The 23,261-nt window shown below is 42.7% G+C and overlaps 2 protein-coding genes across 2 annotated transcripts in view; both read left to right on the forward strand.

Annotated features, from left to right (window-relative positions):
• Positions 1-17,543, forward strand: part of spred1 (sprouty related EVH1 domain containing 1) — a 32,468-nt gene extending 14,925 nt beyond the window's left edge. The window contains exons 3-6 of the mRNA XM_083923810.1: positions 2,043-2,211; positions 6,345-6,391; positions 12,006-12,161; positions 12,372-17,543. Coding sequence (XP_083779936.1) covers positions 2,043-2,211; positions 6,345-6,391; positions 12,006-12,161; positions 12,372-13,070 — 1,071 coding nt within the window. The 3' untranslated portion in view covers positions 13,071-17,543. The remainder of the gene's footprint in view (positions 1-2,042; positions 2,212-6,344; positions 6,392-12,005; positions 12,162-12,371) is intronic.
• Positions 17,544-20,268: 2,725 nt separating this feature from the next.
• fam98b (family with sequence similarity 98 member B) lies at positions 20,269-22,843 on the forward strand. The gene is made up of 8 exons (XM_083923829.1): positions 20,269-20,380; positions 20,524-20,672; positions 20,771-20,899; positions 20,984-21,156; positions 21,676-21,756; positions 21,868-21,984; positions 22,115-22,282; positions 22,381-22,843. The coding sequence occupies exons 1-8, from the start codon at positions 20,343-20,345 to the stop codon at positions 22,651-22,653; spliced, it is 1,128 nt and encodes a 375-aa protein (XP_083779955.1). The 5' UTR covers positions 20,269-20,342; the 3' UTR covers positions 22,654-22,843.
• Positions 22,844-23,261: the final 418 nt, after the last annotated feature.

The raw sequence follows: 23,261 nt of genomic DNA on the forward strand, positions 1-23,261 counted from the left end.
TGGCTAGTATAAATGAGGTGAGAGGGAGATGACAGGAATCGGAGAAAGAGATGTGTGTAGTCAAAAAGCAGGAAACAGAGGTGGAGCCAGATAGACAGGAGACAGAAGAGGTGGAGGGGATCTGTCTATAAGCGCAGTGATGCGGCACAGAGTGTACTGGTGATGACTCAGCTGGCTCTCCATATAGCTACCAATCACTCTCCTCTTGCCCCCTCCCTCCTGCCTCACTCTCACTTTCCTTCACGGACTCTCTTAAAAAACTACAGATCTAATTGGTTGATGATGACTTACCATACCGGCTATCGGATTATGACAAATCTCTGGCTAAGATCTCACCTCACTTTTTGACGTTCATTGTCTGTAACTCCCTCTGATTGTTACAGCTGTGAATGTGGCTCCTCTTAAAAAGCGTCGCCTTGGGGCAAAGGCCCACTTGATACATCTGTTTGTTTCTACTGTTAACCTTACCATTTGATTCTCTTGACTTGTGTTTGTTAGCAAAAGATGCTTTATTAGCTTAAAGTCTCGATGTGATCGATGGCAGAGGCAGTGTTCATAGATTGTAGCCGGATTTCTGCCACTTGGGTTTCTCACACGTAAACGTGGTCTCCCTGTATCTCTCCCCCCCCCCCCCCCCCCCCATTTCGGCTCTTACACTATCTCTCCACTACTCTCTGCACGTCTCACCTCTGTCTGTCTCTGTCTCCGTTCCTCTAACATCTCGCGCCTCTGTTCCGTTTCTGTCGAGGTGGCTCCTCCTCCTCTTTTTTCTCTGAGCGCAGTGTGGAATGCGGTGTTAAGTATCGTCCTTCCATGCCACTGTGATACTTCCTCCTCTGTCGACCTCGCTGTGCGCTCACCTTACCTGCTCCGGCTCCGTTCAGTCTCGCCTCCACAATCAGCCCCAGAGGCCCCCCCCCACACACACACACACACACACGATCCTCCTCGCATCCATCCCTTTCGTCTTCCCTCCCCTCATCCACTGGCTCTGGGTAAACACGCAGACATAACCTTTGCCCCTGCTTTTCTCGGGGAGGCATGTATGCAACAGTGGCATGAGGAGAGATTGTGAGATATATCTTCCACTCGCGTGTAAAAAAAGCGGATCTCACTCTAGACATCCAGAATGAAATGTAGACCTGTGTGCACCCTCTCTGACACACACATATCACATATCACCAAGCTCACATACAGCTGCCACGTATCAACCTCTTATGGCGTTCACGTAACCGTTGTCCAGATCGACGGAGAACAGTGCCATCTGCTTTCACTAGACAAGTATCGGTTTGTGACCGTTATCCTCTGACAAGGAATTTTGCACTGCAGAGATGCACGCCGTAGCACTTGGGTCATTGAGCTTTTCATCACACCAGCTCCTGCGCTCACGCAGATCACCATGCACACGCTCACACATTCACACCCCATTAAGCCACCTCCCGTGCACGTCGGTCAAAAACCTCAAAGACTGTAATGGCCGTCTCTCATTTCATTTAATCTGCCTAGAGGAAGGCCGGGAGGCTGCCCAGTAGCCCTGATTAATAATAGGCTTTGGAAACACAGTCTCTCCCTGCCGCACACTTGTGCTGCCTGGCTCCAAGACATACTCACCCCCCTTCTTCTACCACCACCACTGCTCTCCAACTTTATCATCAACTGTAATGAAAACCCCACCATTAAGAATGTGTTTTACAAATTATCCAAAGAAGTATGTAAAATTATTGGGTTTAGGATGATTTCCCCCCCCTCCGTTTTCTATTTTAAAAACTCTGGAGTTACGCATAGTTCCAGATGCAGGCCTCTACGCTCAATCTCTTGAATGATTGAATGTGGCACATTTAAACAACTTAGGGTGAGGAGTAAGATGAAGGATTTACACGTGTGTTCCCCAGTGAGTTTCATCATTAAACCATTTTAAATGATGCAGCTGCCAGTCAGCATACTAACTTTAGCTCTACCAAATGGAGCTTCAGTGCCGCTGAGTGCTAATATGCCTTTTTCCCTCTGTGTGTGTGTGTGTGTGCGTGCATGTGCATTGTCAGGTGGTGCTGGAGTGTGTCCTGCAGAAAGACCTCATATACAACAAGGTCAACCCCATCTTCCACCACTGGAGGATCAACAACAAGAAGTTTGGACTGACTTTCCAGAGCCCTGCTGACGCCCGTGCCTTTGACCGAGGCATACGTCGAGCCATTGAGGACATCAACCAAGGTGTGTGTGCGTGTGTGTGCGTGAGTGTGCGTGTCTGCGTGTGTGTGTGTGTGTGTAAGCTCGTCATTAATGGTGCATGCATGTATGTGTTTTTGAAGTTCAAAACACCATGTTTGTTTGGAATTCCCTCTCAGAGGTTGCACTACACTATGGGTGTTGGCAGCAATCCAATACATGTAAAATGATACCGGTGCATGTGTATGAACATGGCATGAATTCTGTAAGCAGGTTTCTACAGTCTGTATTTCTGCCTGTTTGTCACTGGCTTGTAATGGCTGACCTAACATCTGTTCTAGGAGAGATGCATAGCGTTGATTAGCGTTGATGACTTCCCCCCACTGCTACCTGCTCACTCACCCCTGCATGACCCCTCTTGCATTATCTTATCAGTGCCAGCTGCCCAGATAAACTCCACACTTCCTGTAGAGACTGGCAGGGCAACACAGTGGGGGATATAGGACAGGGGAGGGAGTGTCGGTGAGAAAGAGGGGGGGCAGGAGTTAGGGAAACACAGGCTGGGTGGCAACCTTAGATTGGGGAAGAGCTTTAGTCAGAAGAAACTTGACCAGGTGGGGCTTTTGTGCTGCTCAAGTTTGAGGACTCGTTAGTCTAGTCTTAAAAAAGGTAGGGTTTCATCGGTCTGTGTCCAGTGTGGCATTTATACAATTTAAGAAAGAAAAGAAAAGTTAAACTAGATATTACACTTGGGTGGAGCTTGGTATCTGAGTTAAGTTAGCAGCTTTCTGTCCTGATAAGCAATATTTTTCCGTACAGTGCCAGAGGTTGCAAAGACATCCAATTAGCAGGAGAATCGCCAGCTCAGCAATCTGCCACCCAGCCCCATGTTACACAAGAGGCTTGCTGACTGGCTGGCTTGCTGGCTGGGGAGCTATAATCTCCTTTGCTCTCTAGACCTGGGAACAGTGGGGAGCATAGAGGAGGTACAACAGAACATATCTTAAAAGCTTATCACTACTAGGCATCAGTCGCCTTTTACCCACAAGCATTTATCTGAGATTTGTACTTCCTGGGCACAAGTCTACACACATAGTCTAGGTAAAAGGTAAGCATGGGCAACAACTGCAGGGCTGGCTTTGCAAATACCTCTCTGTGAATTTCAAATGAAGATAATGATCAATCCATAGAATCATGGATCATAACTATACATTAATGAGAGGATGGGCTGCTTTGTTGGTGTGAGAGCTAGTTTGTGTATATAACTATGGACATTTGACTGCTCCCCAAATGTGAAGCCAAAGCATCTGGATCGCCTCCTGGTGGCTGGCTGCAGAATACAGTACATTAAAGTTTGAACATGCTATCTCATTCACTTGAATGGGAGAGCGTGTCCAAACTTCCCATCCCCTCCATGGCAATGGATGGGATAACTAACTAAAAAGTCAAAGTACATCTTAAATAAATGTTTCTCAAAGAGGGTTTCTGTCAATGTAGGTCGTTTTTAATCGCTCTGTTGTTTGTTCAACTGTTCATTTGTCTTATACGTTTGATTTTAAATAGTTATTTAATGCTCTAAAAACTGGGTGAAGCGTCATGATTGACAGCTGTGATTGTGATGGTGTATGGACAGGACTCAGATGACTTGACCAAACGATCACTGCTGCACTGACTGGTTACAAAGTCATGGCTGCGCCCATATTCAGGATAATTAGGCTTCACTTTTGTACAGTGGGAAAGACTGGAACCACATTGTCCATCTTTATATACAGTCTACGGTTTAGCATGTGTTTACTGAGTGGAAAATAAACAGAACATAACATCTATTTTGATACATTTCTGACCATTTCTGAGTGTTGATTGAACACTAAACAATATAAATGTTTTTCACTATTTTCATTTTTATAAATCAAAACAATTAATTGAGAAACAAGGTGCTCTGAAAGGAAGGTTTATGAACTCTGATAGCTGGTCAGTGTGATTAATCCCCTCACCTCACCCAGTGGCTGGCTGTCTGCTAATGCTTCATCTCTGTCCTGTGAATGTCAGCTACAGCAGGTGATGGTGAATGTTGTTTCCCCAGTGCAACACACAATCTCTCTCTCTCTCTCTCTCTCTCTCTCTCTCTCTCTCTCTCTCTCTCTCTCTCTCTCTCTCTCTCTCTCTCTCTCTCTCTCTCTCTCTCTTTCTCTCTCACTCTCCCCTGCTGTCCTCTCCTCCCTCCGCTCTCCTCCCTCTCCTGGCATCTTCTGTATTCTGCCAGTGTTGTGTAATGCCTCTCTTCAGCTCAGGCAGGCAGGTTCTTCTGTATTCCTGTTGCATCGTTCTGCTGCTGGACTGCTGCGTGTATGTGGGGAAGGGAGAGAGGGAGGGAGAGAATATGTTTTGCTTGTGTGTATGTGCGCACGTGTGTGTATCAGTCTTGCAGTCCTCTGTTGCCATGGCAACGCCGGGCACATGGCTCAGGCAGCTTCGCGGCCCAGCACTGCCAGAGTCGTGCTGCAGGAAGCCTCTTTCTCTCTGTAGTGGAGAAATGCACACAAACACAAACACGCGCACACACACACACACACACACACACACACACACACACACACACACACACACACACACACACACACACACACACACACACACACACACACACACACACACACACACACAAACACCTTTCTCCATGTGTTTCAGAGACAGGCAGACAGACTGATGGACAGACTGGGTCTAAAACAAGCCCAGTGAATCCTTCTGTCCTCTGTATAGCTCTATTCCCTCCCTGAATGCAGCCAGACTGACTGGTGCTTCAAATGAAGCCTTAGTGATCCTAATTAAGTGAACCTAAGTTTTAAAAAGAACCTCTTGATGCCCCAGGTACACACAGTTTCCCCTTCATCCCAGTGGAAAAGGTTTAATCCCTGTTTTCTGCAACATTGCCAAGACTTTAGCCTCAACCATTTTCTCTTATGTTAAGTTTCTTGAACAGTGTTTTCTGTTTTATGAAAATCAAGTGCTAGGTTTGCTTTCGTTAGACATCCGCTAGTGTTGTGTGGCTACCATGGCTGGATACAAGGACAATACATGTCTGACATTTAATTTTTAAGGTGTCTAAATAATAAGGCCATGGATGCAGGATTTAAACAAATGACAGCAACTCCTAAATTACACATAAAGATAGTTAGGTATATATGTTATTGTTAGCATGTTTGAACACATTTAACATCAAGAATAGTGCATTGTCAACATCACTTCAGATTCATTTTTGAAATCTGATGCCGTATTTAATTAGTACTTCTTGGTATTTCCCTGTTAAAGAGACTAATACAACAGTATTATCTGTTAAACAACGATGCTCTCAATGGGGAAAAAATGTCACCCTGTTTTCCTAGTAGAAAAAGGTTTCACAAAACAGCATTTTGTATAAAAAATATCCGTAACACTAGTGACTTTCCTCGGGTTACACCATTCAGTTTCATTCTCTGTGGTAATGAAAAGCAGTGAAACATAAGCTCTGACCCCGGCATCAGCAGACAAGGTGTTTTGAATGCGAAAATGGCACATGGCGTTTTATCCGAGGTCGGGGTTACATTATTCTAGACATGCATATTTTATTAACGTCTGTGTGCCCCACTGACACAAAGCAGCTTTCATTTCCCCATTAGGCCACGATCAGAGGAAAGAAGAAGTCTTGTCCTATTGTGGCCTGACAAGCATCAGCAGTGTTATTCTGTTGACTTAAACATGCTTTGCAAAGGAGATGTTATAGTGGAACGATTGATAAAAAATACAATTTAAAGTTACTCATATTCTTTGACAGTAGCTAAGGTATAGAAATAGTACAAGTAAGTCACAATTTCACAGTTCTTTGAGGCTTTACCCCCTAGTGGTTAAGTTCCCAAAACAAGTCTTTCCTTAAACTGTCAACAGAATTTAGTCAGGGCACTAAAACTAGTGCTGTGTGTGATAAGCAGGCTTTGTAACGTACAAACACCTGATGCTACATGTCGATAATACCACTGAGGTGACCGTGTGAGGTTTTAATCAAAGTATATGCCTTTGACATTTCGGATACAAAGATTGTGTGCTGTTAGTTCTTTTCTGTTGTAAGCCTTTAGTTGCTTATTTAACTGTAACAGTCAGGCCTCTGACCTTTGCCCCCTCTGGGTTCTTCTTCTCTCTTCCAGGTTGTCGGCCATTTGGGGAAGGGGAAACTCCTGAGGATGGACTACCGGTGAGTGAGGTTAAAGCTGAGAGGTCCTAACTAAGAGTTTTTAAGTATGAAGAATATATAATAATATATAATTTACAATGTTTATCTTGTTGACTTTGATAAGTCTAGCTATCTCTCCAATTGTGTTGAGTAAAATGTATTAGGCTATTAGCATTTGCACCACAGAGTAAAACACATTCTCAGAAACATGATTTTTTTGGGTATCTTTTTGTCATGGATCGGGAGATGATTGATTAGAATGTCAAAGTGAACCTACTGTAGGTTTTTATGAAGTTAGGTTTATTACTCACTCGGCTCACCCTCACTATTAAATATGAGGCAGGTCATAGCTCGAACCTGAGCCTTATGTTTGAGCCCTGATGTGTCCCACCCAGGTGCTGACACCTGCCTTTGTTTTCAAACAGTTGTTCTTGGAGATTTACAGGTGTTAAACCAGTGCCAGCCAGACCCTGAGGTGGAGCTGGGTGTCGGCCAGCAAATGTGCTTAGCTGTCTCTATCAATCTAACTTGGTAGCTGTCATTCTTGTTACAATTGATGCCGATATAATAACTATTGCCTGAGGAGCTTGGTTGTTTAAAGGCAGCTGGGCGAAAATGCTCTGTGATTTTACTGTTCTCCGAACTGAACGCGTTTCCTCGTGAGCTGGGCCTCTTTTTGTTGACAGGTTGAGAACTGTTCAGGTGCATTATGTTAAGAGGTGTATATATTTTCCGTGTTCCTGGCGTGTGGTACTCTATTGACTGTCAAAGTGTGGATAAGAATGTAGTTCAAGTCTACACACCCATGGTCATTTGTTTTAGATATGGGGCCTGTCACAGGAACAACACCTGTTCTATTTCTGAGTGCAATGTAGGTGAAAAGACCCATACTTGGAAGGGGGGAGGGCATTTCTTGTAATGCACACTTACTGAGTGACAAGAAAAGCAATACATGCAACAATCCTGCAATAGGTGGTACCTTTGGGAAACTTATAATTGATTACTGTAAATGTACTGACAGTGTTTAAAGGGGTCGTTTTTTAACACAGAAGTTTGTGGTGAACACAAAGGTACAGCTTCAAACCATACTGAAAAATTGAGGGAACACACAAATAACTAAAATAGAAGCCTCATCAAGTATTTATTGCAGGGTTGTTGTATTGAATTGCATGGTGTTTATAGGTTTTGCTAACTCTTGTATACTGAAGATGCCCCTCCAGCTAAACAAGCTTGAACTGGAGCTTTGACATCACTCTACTTCCCATGACTTCACACACTTGTCAGAGGCTTGTCATCACCCTTTGACCTGCCTAGTATCTTAAATCCTGTGTGATGCCGACCAGAAGAGGAGGGAGAAGGTGATGCGTTCCTGTTCCTGTAGAAGTTCCTCTTTAAGGAATCAGCCTGAACATACAGGAAATCCAATGGCACCACTGTTGCTAGGCAGCAGGGGGGGTGGGGGTGGCGTTCAGTAGGAAGGGGGGGGGGGGGTAGAAGGGGGTGTTCACAAGGTTCAGTGAGTGAGCCACCGAGGGTGTCACCATGGTGATTTGGCATCCGAATGTTGCGGTCGGAGACCTGGGCTACAGAGAAAGAGAAGTGAACCAGTGGCAAGAGCTGCAGCCAGAGAACTAGCAAATACCAGTACACAACAAGGTGTGCTGCTTTACACTCCATCCTAAAGTCACACCGCAGTTCGTACCGATACCCTCATAGAAAATGGTCTCTAACAGCATACACGGACTCTGGGAGGAACTCATTGTATAGTATAGGGAAAAAAATATAAAAAATTCTATGTTCTGGCTTTTAGTTTGTGTTATTGACTGGGCTCCCTATAGAAGCAGGAGATCAGTTCTGTCTGGTGTCTGTTGTCAAAACAGACACCAGTGTTTCGTCGGCATGGGAGGTCATCATCAAGCTTAGTTGCTTTATTAGATTCAAGTTTCGCAAACAAAAAAAATATCTTCTTAGAATTTACTGGAATTTACTGGCCTTGAGCAGGCTTGTGTGTGTGTGTGTGTGTGTGTGTGTGTGTGTGTGTGTGTGTGTGTGTGTGTGTGTGTGTGTGTGTGTGTGTGTGTGTGTGTGTGTGTGTGTGTGTGTGTGTGTGTGTGTGTGTGTGTGTGTGTGTGTGTGTGTGTGTGTGTGTGTGTGTGTGTGTGTGTGTGTGTCAATGTACACGCTTTCTAGACTGTCCCCTCCACCCACATCCTGCCCACTGAGGCTCAGCACCCACTTGTATGCCCTTCACAAGCTTACCACATTCTTCTCGTCTCACTCAGAAACACACAACACACACACACTATACGCAACATTTTTTACCCATATAAAAAAAACACAAACGTGCTTGCACAACACCATACTCCTCAGCTGCGATGACCCACTGCCAGGAATTATGCCGTACCACCACAGTCCTTCCGCTAGTACAAAGAAAAATGTGTTTTTTGTTTTTTTTCTAATGCCACAGGAAAACATCCGCATCTAATTTAACGCTGGCAGGAAGTTTTCGCTTATCAGTTTAGTACACAGAGGTTTTGTTGGCCGGTTGGCTTTTACAGCCTCACTCACAGACCAGAAACTTCTAGACTTGTTTGGTGTGTTTCAATAATGCTCCATAAAACACCTTGGAGCCAGGAAGAGGAGTGTTTGAAAGGAATAGTTTGGCAATTTTGGAAATGTGCTCATTAGCTTTGTTGCCCAGTTAGATGAGAAGATTGATACCATGTCTGCTAAATATGAAGCTCTACAGCCAACAGCCGCTTAGCTAGCATAAAGATTGGAAACAGAGGGAGAAACAGTTAGTCTGGCTCTATTCCAAAATAAAAAATCTGCCCACTGGCACCTCTGAAGCTCACTGATTAACATGTTATCACTTTGTTTTAATTCGTCCAAAACGCAAAGCATAAAAATGACACATTGTGTTTTATTGGGGGCAAAGCAATCACAACAAACACTTGAGTTTTTGTACAAATTAAATAAACGAGAATACAACATGTTAATAAAGGAGCTTTATAGGTGCTGGTAGGCAGGTTTTGTTACCTTTGGGTCTATGCTAAACTAAGAAAACCAGCTGCTAGCTGTAGCTTCATATTTAGCCTACAGACATGAGAGTGGAATTGATCTTCTTATCTAATTCTTCGCAACAAAGCTAATAGGTGCATTTTCCAAAATATCAAACCCTTTGTTAAAGGGATACATAGGGAGCAGCCTGGAACTTTGCTGTAATTCTTTGTTTTCTTTGTTTATTGATAGTTTTTGCATTTAAACAGATGACAAGGGACAAGTTTCTGCAATTTCCTAGCTTGGGATCAATAAAGTATTTCTATTCTAAAACACTGACATACTATAAATATATACTGTAAGACAATGTTAGAGGACACAAATCTTCAAACCCATCGCATAAAACAATACCATGCACAATACAAGGTTCAGCTTTGTTTTAAGTAAACAGGACACAGAAATGAGCACCACTCGTGGTTTGCCTCCCTGTCCTGAGCTCCCTATGCCTTTTGAGGGCGGAAGTGCATGGATCCCTGATATTGGTGTGGAGCCAGGTGGCCCCTGGCTCTACACCGCCTCCATCCCTCGTCTCCTCTCCTCTCCTCTCCTCTCCTCCTCTCCCTCACCCCGCCACATCTCTAGGGTCAGCTCAGCTCCAGATTGGCCCCCACGCATGCCTTTGAATGGTGGGGCTTAGGCAAGCACTTTAAAAGGAAGCCCAAGTCTGTTTCCCATTTCACCCCCCCCCCTCTCCTTTCTTTCTTTCTCTCACATACACACACAGCTGTCATCTGGCTTTTTAAGTTGTGTGCTGCATTTCTCCAGCTGGAGCTGGTTTATGACATTCCCTCAGCAGACTCTTTGGCCTCTCGCTCTCTTTCTCCCTTTCTCTCTCACACACACACACACACACACACAGACACACACACACACACACATGGACACACACATACGGACACACACACACACAAATACAACACAAAGTCATTTTTTCCTGTTCTGTTCTTTCTCTTCTCTCCCTCCACTGTCTCCTATTCCTCACATTCCCCTACAGACGCTGTGGATGTGCGTTACACCACTTGGTATGTTTGGAGGCAAAGAGGGAGCAAAGTCACTCACGCACACACGCACACACACACACACACACATAAAACACACATACACACACACACACACACACACCATGTGTTAGCAGTCTAGAGACGGAGGGGAGGGGGGGAGCAAGTGGAGGAGAGAGAGAGAGAAAAAAGAAGAGAAAGAGAGGGAAAAAAAGAAGTCAAAGGAAGCATCTCTTAGCAACCACAGGACAGTAATTACTGTAGCAGCAGCTGGGAGCAAACCAGATTTCCGCTGTGCGTTAAAGCACTGGCGTGGGCTACTTTACACACGGCACTGACTAACCAGAGCCAGCAGCCTCCTCCACACGCAGAGCAGAGAGAGAGAGAGAGAGAGAGAGGGTTGGAGAAGGAGAAGAGAGGAGGACTAACCCTGCCTTGATGAGGTCGGGGTGTGTGTGGGAAAAGAGGGACAGCTAGCCAGTGTGTAAAAGGCTTAAATATGGTTGGATCGAACTCATACGTGTGAAGATACCTTGGTGTGCGGAGTAGGACTTGAAGAAAAATATAACCTTTAACCTAAGTCCTTTTATTTTGCCGGTTATTTTGATGATTTTCAGATAATTCATTTATTTAAGGACTGTACTAAGACAGAAGGCACAACTTACATTTTACTTTTTACTTTCTTATGTTCATGTAACTTGCTCATGTAGCTGTAAGTTATACAGTTGGTTGTGCTGAAATAATGCATCACACAGCTCTTGATGTAATAACTGACAAACCTCCCCCATCTCTCATCACCTCTGCACACATGAATCATGAATAGCCATCACATTTGATGTTGTTGCCATGAGTACTGAAGTATTGGACTACTTCTCTTGGATCTATAACTATTTATTTTATTTCTGGAAATACGTTTTTGCTTTGTTTTATATTTAAAAATGTGTTTGACCCCGACTGTGGCATTCACAAGATGGTATTTATAGACCTCCTTCTGATTGATGTCAACAGCGAGCTTCCCTTTTGTAATTATGAGATTGTTGGAAGGAATGTTTGCTCGCTCTGCCTCACACACTTTCCAACATATCTCTCTTCTTTTATTCACATGTTCAAGTGCTTCCTTCTTCTTTTTTCTGAGGCCTGTGTTTGTAGATTTTGCATCAGTTAAAATGTTTGTGGGAACACATGCAAGGCTGATGGGAACTCTGAGTTCTTAACAGAAGGGCCTTGAGTCATCGCCACACAGAACAGTCATATGGCCAAGTGTGGGCACAGGATGCCCCCTGGTGGTTACAAGTGGAACATACTCAGCCTACACACCCCGAGTCAAAACGGCTGTGATCAAGACAACGGAATTGATCCACCATGAGTGCTTTTTTTTTTAGTTTCAATGTAACCTAGAACATTAGGTTAAGGGCTACAACCAATACGTATTGTAGGTTAAGTAACCAGTTCATTGATTAATCGTGTCAAATGTTTTGTGTCTCTATGTGTGTCCTTCTGAGGGGAAACACAGGATGTATTGTTTTTCCACAAACTATCAATCAAACTTTCTTGATTTTTTTTCTGTTTTTCTCCAGGTGTGTGACGAGCCCCCCTCCATCTGTACCCCAATGAAAGAGCCCTTCTCTCCCTTGAACAACGTCGTCTCCACCGAGCCATTCAGGGGCTGCTACGTCCGCGCCCAACCCTTCGACGAGTTCTCCTCCAGCAACCGACGCTACCTGCCTCCACAGGTCTGCCTCTCCTCCACACAACCAATCACATCTACAAAATTTGAATTATAAGTTACTCAAAGATTACATCTGATTGAAGTCTCGAGTGGAAGATTGGAGCTTGTGAGATAAAATTCTGTGAATGAAGTTTTTGTTATTATTAGTTACTACAATAATCTTGTTGAGTCCTCCGATTCATTCTAATCTTCTCGGTATTTTTTTTTTTTCAAGGTGTCCTTCAAGTCGACTCGTCATGTCAGTTTCCACATGGACGAAGAGGAGATTGTTCGTATCAACCCACGCAAAGACGTGCTCATCCGTGGCTATGAGGACTACCGCCACCCTGTCATGTGGAAACAGGAGGCTGACCGTGAGGACCTGGACTTCCCCACCACCTTCCACAAACTGGACAGTAAGAAGTGTGAGTACCTCTTCCCAGATGGCCCCTGTGGGGACTCCCACTCTGGCCCTGGTATGGGCATTGGAACAGGTATGGGGCTCGGTCTGGGCAAGGACACGGCCATCAAGACTCAGCCCTCGCCCCTGCTCAAGTCCAAGAAGTCCCGGCGGCGGCGAGAGGACGGTGAGCGTTCACGCTGCATCTACTGTCGGGAAATGTTCAACCACGAAGACAACTGGCGGGGGCAGTGCCAAGACGCCCCTGACCCGATCAAACAGTGCATCTACAAAGTCAGCTGCATGCTGTGCGCCGAGAGCATGCTGTACCACTGCATGTCCGACTCCGAGGGCGACTTCTCAGACCCCTGCTCATGTGACACATCCGACGAGCAGTTCTGTCTGCGCTGGCTGGCCCTGGTGGCGCTCTCCTTTATCGCGCCCTGCATGTGCTGCTACCTGCCCCTGCGCGCCTGCCACCACTGTGGCGAGGCCTGTCGCTGCTGTGGGGGCAAGCACAAGGCCGCGGGGTGACCTGACGACGGACTCTGGGACACCCTCAAAGCTAGCTAACACAGGAAGTGGATAAATGCGGAAAATTAAAAGCCGGCATCCTTTTTTCATTCCCCTCTTAGACGGGGTGATGTTGATCCCCAGCTCTGAGGCTTTTGGAGATTTCAGTTTGTGTTTGTCGCCGACAAGCAGCAGTGGAGGACAAACCATATGCTTTGTGGGAGCTCTGAGCATCAAGCTAAAGTTCAGGAGCTTAATCCGAGGAGAAGAGGAGGCAGCGTCAAGATTAATAGACTTGGAGATGTTACTAAACACACCTGTACACACAAACACACACACACACACCTCTCTCACATTCACATTTATGCATTGACGAAGCCAGGCCACACATGTCAGAACTCAACTACAAGAAATGTGTAACTTTATGAAGGAAAAATTGTCTTTTGTACAGAGAGCGACAACTTAATGACAAAAAAAGAAAACAAAATTATTCTGCGTTCAGAAAAAAAATACTTGCTGTTTGAGTATGCTAAAAGGGATATGTTCTTGCTTTTTTGTGAATTTACAGTTGGGTAACAGTGGCCTTTCCTTCATGGCTTAAGCATTTGCTGACAATGTAATTACTAGACAGAGAAAAGTGCACTAGAAATGGTACCCCCCCACCCCAAGTAAAGCCAACCCTCTCAAATTCTTGTGGTACATTAACCACCATATGTTGTGTAATTTAACATTTGAGAGATGTTGCTGTGGTAGATGTATGGCCAATTCCTTGTTTTCCTTTCCATCGAATGTTGAAAAAAAAAAAAAAGAATCAAAAGGTAACCGTTTGTTTTTGAAAGTACAGCTTCTGACATTCATTAAGAAGATGTTAAAATGATAACCTTGCTTTCCCCGAGGAGATTTAGACCATTTGATTGCATTCCAAAATAAAGGGATTGATTCCATGATAATAAGGGAAGAAATGGTAACGACTTTACCATGCAGACTTCCCCAAAATCCCTTTTTCCACGTCATGAAAATAACATTAGAACCTCTTAGAACCATTTAAATTGAAACCGATACATGGCAATTTCATGCACTCCAGTGAATTTCAGTTTTAGTCCAGTTATTTACTGCTGTAGTGAAATTGGTGTTTTTGTTTCATATTTGTTATCTTCCTGCTCATTTTATAATTATTTTTTGAAACAAAGGCTGATATGTTGCTCAACCAGCAAGTTTTGTTTTGGTAAGTAAAGGGGTTACAGTGCTCCTTTGTTAAATGATGAGGCACTTCTAATTTTATTGAGAATCCATTTTAAAATGAATCTGTACATAAATTTAACTAATTTAAGATTCAATTTGGCACCCCTTCCTGAAAGCACTGCTCTCCAAGCTTTGGTTGCAGCACCCTCTCCAAATTTCCACATTTGTCCCATGAATCCGTTTTCAGTTTGGTTTCTTTTATTTTCCCCTCATATACTGTGTAAGTGTAGTATTTCTTTGTTCCTCAAAAGTCCACTCCTTCCGTATGTCTTCATTTAACAGGCCCTGGATGAATGAATGCATTGTTTCAGGAATGCTGAGTATCTTAGCTATTAAAAAACATACAGGTGTTATGTATGTGTATGTGTGTTTGTGCATAGGTTGTCATATGCACCGTTGATTTAGTGTCGCGTGATTAAGGCTTCGATTTTCTAACAGTCTCCTGTTTCCCAAAGCATTTTTTTCCTCTTAAAACAAAGAGATGATGAAAAAGTTAAAGGAGTAGTCCGACATTTTGGGAAATGTGCTTATTTGTTAGATGACAAGATTGATTCCACTGTTGTATCTGTCTGCGGTAGCTAGCAGCAGCTTAGCTTACCATAAAAACTGGAAAGGGGGGAGACGGCTAACTCGCCTCTGTCCAAATGCAACAAAACCAGCCTACCAGCACCTGTAAAGTTCACTAATTGACATGTTATATCTCATTTGTTTAATCTGTTAAAACAAATTTGTAGTTTCACTGGGGGTCATGTGTGGGACTACTTCTTGGATTGGCACAATGACTCCCCGGAATCCTGTTGTCAGCAAGAGGTTGCCATGTGAAAGATTAAACAAACAAGATATAACGTGTTAATTGGTGACCCTTAGCTGTGGTGCTGGTGGTAGGAGCATTTTGTTACCTTTAGACAGAGCCAGACTAGCTGTTTCCCCATATCCAGTCGTAATGCTAAGCTAAGCAGCTGCTGGCTCTAGCTTCATACTTAATATTTAGCTATGAGAGTGGTATCAATCTTCTCATCTAACTCTCAACAAGAAAGCAAATAAGCATAATTCCCAAAATCAAACCACTCCTTTAAGATCATTTGGGAAAGAGGGAGTCTATATGTGTTTGAATCCCATTCCCCACCCAAAAAAAGGAGAACATTTTAAATTGAACATGTCAAACTAGTCTTAACAACAAAAACTCCCCAAAGTAAAAACATCTAGCTGCAACAACTGATGAAAGTATCCCTAACTAAGGCACTGGCATGTTTGAAATTAGAGCTAATTGTGATTAACCTCAGTATTTAACAGCAGATTTGGTACAACATCCATGTGCTTTTGCTAACAGATATGCACCTCCTCTCACCTCCTGTCACTCCTGGTTAAAATGAATCACCTCGGTCTCGGCAAGACTGCGTTACAGGAGGAACATTTTACCTAATTCTCCCCGACCAACGCTCCCTTTACTTTCTATGCAAAAACTTTGTAATGTGGGAAACGCATTGACCTCTCTGCAGACTGAGTCAGTGATGGGATCGGACACTTTAACGCTATATAGGTAGACGACCAACCCCTGGTACCAAACTCCAAACAAACCTGTAAATACTAAACACTATATTTAAGTTCTGATAATAATCCCAGCTTTTTTGTCTTTGAAATTTTAAAGATATAGCTGTATTTATCGTTGCTGTCAGCATATACTGTAGCTTCAATTGACAGCATTATGTACATAGGTCACCTTTTAGTATTATTTCACATTGAAAAGTAGAGGGCGTTTGTGATGGAAATGAATATTGAGCTTCTAATAGAGTTTCTCTCTAGTTTTGTACGGTAGAAGGAAGGATAGCGCTAACACGGTACAGTAGTGGCAGTCCACTTGTTTCAAAAGTTTGATATATAAATACATACATACACACATATATATACACACACACACACACACACCTATATATATATATACACATACATACATTTATACATACATACATATAAAGCTGCTAGATACAATCACTAATTTTATTGTGTTGACAGAGAAAATCAGCTATGAACGACTGTTAAACCCTAGTTCTCCAACAGCATATAACCATGACAGTGAGTTTTTAAATGTTTGATTGCTCTGTGTGATGAAGTGGACACTTGTGCATGTGTGTGGGCGCGCAAGTGTTACTATATACGTGCGTTCTTGTGTGCCCACGAGCGCGTGTGAACTGTATGCGTGTGTGTGTGTGTGTTAGTTCCAGCGTGCTGTGTGTTTGTGTGTGCGTGTGCGCGCGGGGTTGGTGTGTAACCAAATGTTTGGGTGGTTGTCATATTCTCCCATTGTAATTGGATTGCCCTGCATTATTGCAAGCTGAACCAAGGTTTGATGAACCTGATTAAAACTTGCTGGCTGAGAAGCAAAATGTAGGACGTGCATTTATACAAAGTGTAGAGAATGCTGAAATAACACTTCTCATTCTGCATTAACCAGCACAGTGCAACTTCCTGTCATGTACTGTATTATATATGCAACATGTGTCTGTCTGCTTTAATATATATATATTTTTTGACCTGCATTATATAAGACTTCAGTTTTAACCACTTTGCTGCTAGTCTTTTATCCTCTTTCAATCTTGGAAAAATTGTGCATATCTTTGGGGAATGCATACAAGTGTACATTCTTGACATTGTGTAGATTAAAAAAAAGAAAAAAGCTATATAAACCTGTTTCTCTTCAGTGTATTGTTTTAAAAGGTTACTTTTCACAGCAGTTGAGTGGTTATGTTTCAATTCTCTGATGCTTTGGTGCACTGATAATACTATATGTAAGCTTTTTTTCATCTTACAGCGCTTGGTGTAACATTTATGTGATTAGTTCTAAATAGTGGAAGACATTTGTGTTTTGAAACTTGCAGTATAAATGGTACTACTCTTAACTATTCTGTAAACACTGCCTGTTTTCTTTCTTTTATTCTTTCTTTCACTCTCTCTTTGTGCATATTTCTTTCCTGTGCATCTATTTTGTTTCTCTTGAAGTTTTAGTGCCATCGGCTTTCACATCCTGACAACCTCAAAAAAGTGCCTCACGTCCATCCTAGTTTCCATTTTATAATTTAACATCTCTTGTTCTGGTTCTATTGGTTTCTACACGTCTAGGTATTTCTCATCATGGTTCGAGAATACCAAGTATATGATGTAAAATTTATAGTCCCAATAACTCATGTCATAGTTGTATTTTCTTTATACAGATGTAGCTCGTTACTTTTCATAAATATATAATGTAAATATGCATACATGTTTGTAACTGTTTTTATGTTACATCATACACTTGTAATTTGACATATCAAATAACATTATCATAATAAAATGGTGAGTTTTAATCTTTTGCTGTGTAGGCTTCATTGTGTTCCCCTTAATCAACCCTTTGTGCTCAAGTCTGCTGTGATTGGGAGAATGTTTAAACAACCTTCTCCCCTTAATTGGAGTTCAACAATTACGACTGAAATCTCCAGTCAATTCCACTTCTGTATTTCAAAGACATACCAGCACTACTGTGTAATATCCAGAGGGTTAAATGGACAACACCATCTGGGGACTTGCACCCCTGAAAGTAAAGAACAGAGAAATTAAACTGGTGTGATGCAGAAATTACAAGGGCACAGGTTGAGAGACTAAGGAGGTAGAGACCGTAAGTAAATTAAAGTTTTTTTTAGTTGAAATAATGCTTAATTAAGAATAAACTTAAGAAAACTGGAGCTGTTAAGGAAGAAAAGAAACAAGATGAGTATAACAAAATAATTTGAATAACCAGAAACCATCTAAAAAGTAATTTTATTAATATAATAATTCTAAAAGAGCAGCTACCCGAACAATTAAACTCCGATAACTATAACAGAAAACCAAAATCAGTAGGGGGCAGACTACTAGGTATGTGCCTATTCCCACTGCCTGGGGTGTGAGACAACACACTACAAAGATATTCCTTTATTAGTCCCACAGAGGGGACATTTCCTTTTTACAGCAGCAAAGTGGATAGCAAACAGAAGAAGCATCAATAAACTGTAAAAAAAATATTGAAAATTAATATAAACCAGGAAATTCTGTATGTGAAAAATACATAAACAGGAACAATATATACAATATTTTTAAATTCACACTAAGGCACAGAGGAAACATCATTATTGTACATTGAGATTGAAGTCACCTGAGTATTAGTACCAAGTTTTCACATTGAAGTGAACCCAGTTGGCGAATATTATAGTGCAGTTATTGTCATTATTATTGTTGTTGTTTTGTGTGTGTGTGTGTGTGTGTGTGTGTGTGTGTGTGTGTGTGTGTGTGTGTGTGTGTGTGTGTGTGTGTGTGTGTGTGTGTGTGTGTGTGTGTGTGTGGTCTACAGGGTGCAGTGCTGGTTGTCCAGCTGCAGGAAGGAAAGACCTGTGAAAATGTTCCGTCACACATTTTGGGTGAGGCAGCCTGTCACTGAAGGAGCTCTCCAGTGCTGTAAGAGTTTCCTGCAGGGGGTGGGAGTCATTTACCATCATGGATCAATGCTTTGTCATCCTCCTCCACAGAGTCAAGGGGGCATCCCAGGACAGAGCTGGACTTCCCGATCAGTCTGTCAAGTCTCTTCCTGTCAGCCGCAGAGATGCTGCTGTCCCGGCAGACAACTACATGGAAAATTGCTGATGCCACCACAGTGTCATAGAAGGTCTTCAGGAGTGCCCCTTGCACCCCAAAAGATCCCAGTCTCCTGACCATGCACTAAAGGTGCCCCAGTGCCTGCTTGCAAGCAACAGGAGTGAGGTCTTCACCACAGCGCCTAGCCTCCCAGCTGACGACACCCAGGCCGCACTGAAAATCAAGGAAGAAACAAAATGGAACTCCCTGAAACAAAAGCAAAAGAAAGTTAACAAAACTAACAACACCAACAACCCAATTGATGAACAATATCCCCACTCAAGCATTTAACAGATCATGAAAACAAATCAAAACTACAAGAAAGCAAAAATGGCTAAATAAACTAAAAGTAAACCTAACCAAAACCAGACAGAAGAGAGCAGAAGGGAGTCCTATAAAGACACAAAGGATGAATTGTGCCATTTTGGGCTTTTATACTGCACCTAGGTGAAGGGGAGGAGCTAAGGTAGGCTGCATTCACACACACACACACACACACATATTTGATGGATTATCTGTCTGTATGTATATTGAACATGAGGCATATAATATTGGATTTATTGTTAACGTGTTGATTTTATATGGCAATTTTTATTTGCACAGGTGTGAAGTAACAAAAACGATCCCCTACTTCATCGCTTTCCAAATCCAGAATTATCTAAAGTCTCTCAAATTTGTGGACTCAAATCTTAAAACATCTTTAATGTATTCATAGAAAAGTAAGATTTTTATATAATTATATATCTGTATATACAGTATATACATGGTTGATTATAGCGGGGTTTTTTTTACCCTGATTTATTTATTCTCTTTTTTAATGCATTGTCCATTGTCAATTTTATGTTGAGTACATGTCTGATTTGTTGCATTTGATATTTTTTGTAATTGTTAAATAAAGTTTGTTAAAAAAAACACTGCTCATGGAGGAATAGTTGGGTCTCTGTAAATCATAAATAGGAGTGTGGTCTAGACCTACTCTGTATGTAAAGTGTCTTGAGATAACTTTTGTTATGATTTGGCACTGTAAATAAAACGAACTGAATTGATGCATCAATAGTTTAACACTGTGACAATAACCATTGCTCCTCTACGTTTACTTTTCAGCACATGAAATTGCCAAAATGTGTTTTTATATATGACTTTTAAATTCAAGTTTTCTAATGGAGTATACACAATTTAAGTATGTACCGAGTCCTGGGGGCGGAACCATTGCTGCGGAACTAGAGATTCAAAGTCGCAAGTTTCACCCCGGCTCACGTACGTAACCGGAACAGCGCAAGAGAAGCATGAGAACACCGCAGAAATGAATGGATGCAAACCCGGTACATGTTGACATAGGTGTACCAGTAACGTCTTCATGTTTGCAGTAGACTAACACGTTCAAATAAACACGCTTTTACGGATTCAGCGATGGACGGCGACATTCTGGACTCGTTGGAGCAGCTTGGGTGAGCTCATATATTGTTAGCATGTTTAATGATGCACACAGCCTCACAGTCACCGGTGTGTTACCTGTCCTGTGTTTATAACACACAGGTTCTGTAATAGCTAGTAGTAAAGTAGCTGTTTCCTCCTCTCTCGCCGTCCGCAGCTATGACGGTCCTCTGCTGGAGGAGAAGGCGCTGCTCGGAGCCGCAGAGAGAGGCCTGTCCTCCCCAGAGTATGTGGAGCTGTGCAGGTGGCTGACATCCAGGTTAAAGCCGCTGTGTGATCTGGAGGAGAGCATTTCTTCCGGTCCAGGTGAGCCACACCCGTTCAATACCTGATTCTGATGCTCAAAAGTTATGTATTTCTCATATTCAAGCTGCTCCTCTCTCTCCCTCCCTCCCTCCCTCCAGACGACATGGACAGCCTTCAGGTGGAGATGAGCGGTTTGCTGAAGGAGTTGCACTGTCCTTATGAAGAAGCCCTGTCAGGGATTCTCAAGGGCAGCGTGCGAAAAACAAAAGATCATCTCAAGTTTGTCTGTATGTCATCAAATCTCCCCTTATTCAAATCTCAGCGTGGTCAGTGAATAACTTAAGAATGTGTTTTTTTGGTCCCTTCCATAGTATTTTTAAGCTCTGAGCTCCAGGCAGCACAGATTGTGTGGAGCAGAGGCGTCTCTAATAAACAACAAGAGAGTCCGGCGTGTCAGGAGCTGCTGGCTATCTGTGAAACACTGAACCTACCAGAGCCCAGAGGACAGGACACAGCAGGAGTGTTCTCTCAAGTCCAAGACAAGGTGAGACTTTTCTATGCCACATTTATATCAGGGCGACCAAAATGACCCGTGTGCGTCTTTCTTGTTCATCCACCAGGTTATACATATATAAGTCGAGGCCAATAAAAAGTGTTTTGTAGTTGTGCATGCTTTGAACGCACTGTTTTGAACATGCTAATATGGCATTGACTTCCAGTTAGGTTTGATAATGAGTTATGAGCAACGTTTAAGGTACTATATTGCTTTTAAATGGCTCCATAAGTACCGTAGCCATTCATATGTGTCTACATTCGTCTATATCTATCTATACCATTTGAATGAAAATGGGGCAGGAACTGTTACACTATGTTCTTAAAACTATGGGGACCTTCCTTTTGATTCTGTCCTTAAACAAAATCAACATCTAAACCACAGCCAATACACTCGACTTTTAGGCATTCACTGAATTTCACACATGTTGTATTGTATTACTTAAGACAGCTTTATTATTCTCCCCTCCTTTTACTGTGCCAATGCATTTAACGGTGTGCGTCACTCTAGGTTGAGAAAGTACTTAAAGATCTTTCAAATGGCTCCATTGGAAACCCGGTGCTAAACAAATCTCTCAGCAGTGAACAGTGGGTAAGTAAATGAACAATTGTATGAACTATTGTGTCTGTAGTAGTTGCTGTGGTGTGATTGCATCATGTAAAAGTGTGTTTTTAATCAAGCTAACTTGGGCTTTCTCTGCAGGAGAAGCTGCACAACATAAACACGGCTCTGTCTTCAGAGTACGAATGTCGACGCAGGATGCTGATCAAACGGCTGGATGTGACAATTCAGTCGTTTGGGTGGTCCGACAGAGCCAAGGTGCGTTCATGTAATACCCACACACATCACACTGTTTTTGCCCTCTTTTGTCTGTCACAGAGGAGTCTTAACTGATGACAATAATGGGATAACGTAATGTACGTATGTGTTTATTCTCCTGTTTTGTTAGGTAAAGGTGGACAGCATGGCGAGAGCCTACCAGCCTAGGAGGTACTCTCTGAAGCCGCACACCACAGTGGACATGGCGATGCTGCTGGCCGCTAGGGAAGACATCTGCAACGTGGTGAAGACCAGCAGCGGCTCCAGCAGGGAGAAGACGGCCTGTGCTGTGAACAAGGTATAGATGAGCTTTTTCGTCTTTCCCAATAAATGACCTTCAACCCCATGTTTTTCTTCTGACACAACAGTTTCTCTCGTCTTCCCTCTTATCTGCAGATCCTGATGGGGAGAGTCCCGGACAGAGGAGGACGTCCCTCTGAGATACAAGCCCCGCCTCCTGAGATGCCGCCTTGGCAAAAAAGACAAGATGGAGGAGGAAGAGGAGGTGGCTGGGGAGGCCGTGGTGGTGGAAGAGGTGGAGGTGGTGGTGGTTGGAGAGGAGGAGGAGGAGGAGGAGGAGGTGGTGGTGGTTGGAGAGGAGGAGGAGGAGGTGGTGGCGGGTGGAACCAAGGTGGACATGGAGGAAAAAGAGGGCGGTACCAGTATTAATTTCTAACTGACATTTTCTTGTTGGGATTTTTTTTTTTTCGGAAGTGATCCGGACTTCACGGGTGAGAAAACACTCGATCTGATAGCAGTGGAAACTCATTTTCATTTAGATGATTTATAATGATCCTATTTTTACTTTTATTAGTGTGTTCTTTTAATATTCATACTCATCAGTGAAAATACCAGTAATACCACACCAGTGCTTGTTTTTTTGTTTTTTTGCACAAGAACAAATGAAACGAAAACTATGGAACATCTACATTGGACCATAATGCTGTACCTGTGTCCCAGATCCATACTCCCATAGTGAGTACTCTAAGGAGGTTTTGAGTATGTATTGTGTTCGCACTGTAAAAGGGACTATACTAAGCATACAATATGTAGATTTTCTTTACACTAACTGCAAAGCAGGAGACTATACAGATCTGTATATACTGCATCCAATTAGTTTGTAGTATGGAATTGGAACAGCTTGCAATTTCAACAAGGTCAAGGAGACAAAAGCACTACTACTTTTTTTATTTTTACAATATGATTTGACTATAAATATTTTGTCTATGTAATTGAAGTGTCAGACGGATTTAAAAATGGATTGAAGTTTGAAGATG

This window comes from Echiichthys vipera, assembly GCF_963691815.1.
Source record: "Echiichthys vipera genome assembly, chromosome: 12".
Lineage (NCBI taxonomy): Eukaryota > Metazoa > Chordata > Actinopteri > Perciformes > Trachinidae > Echiichthys > Echiichthys vipera.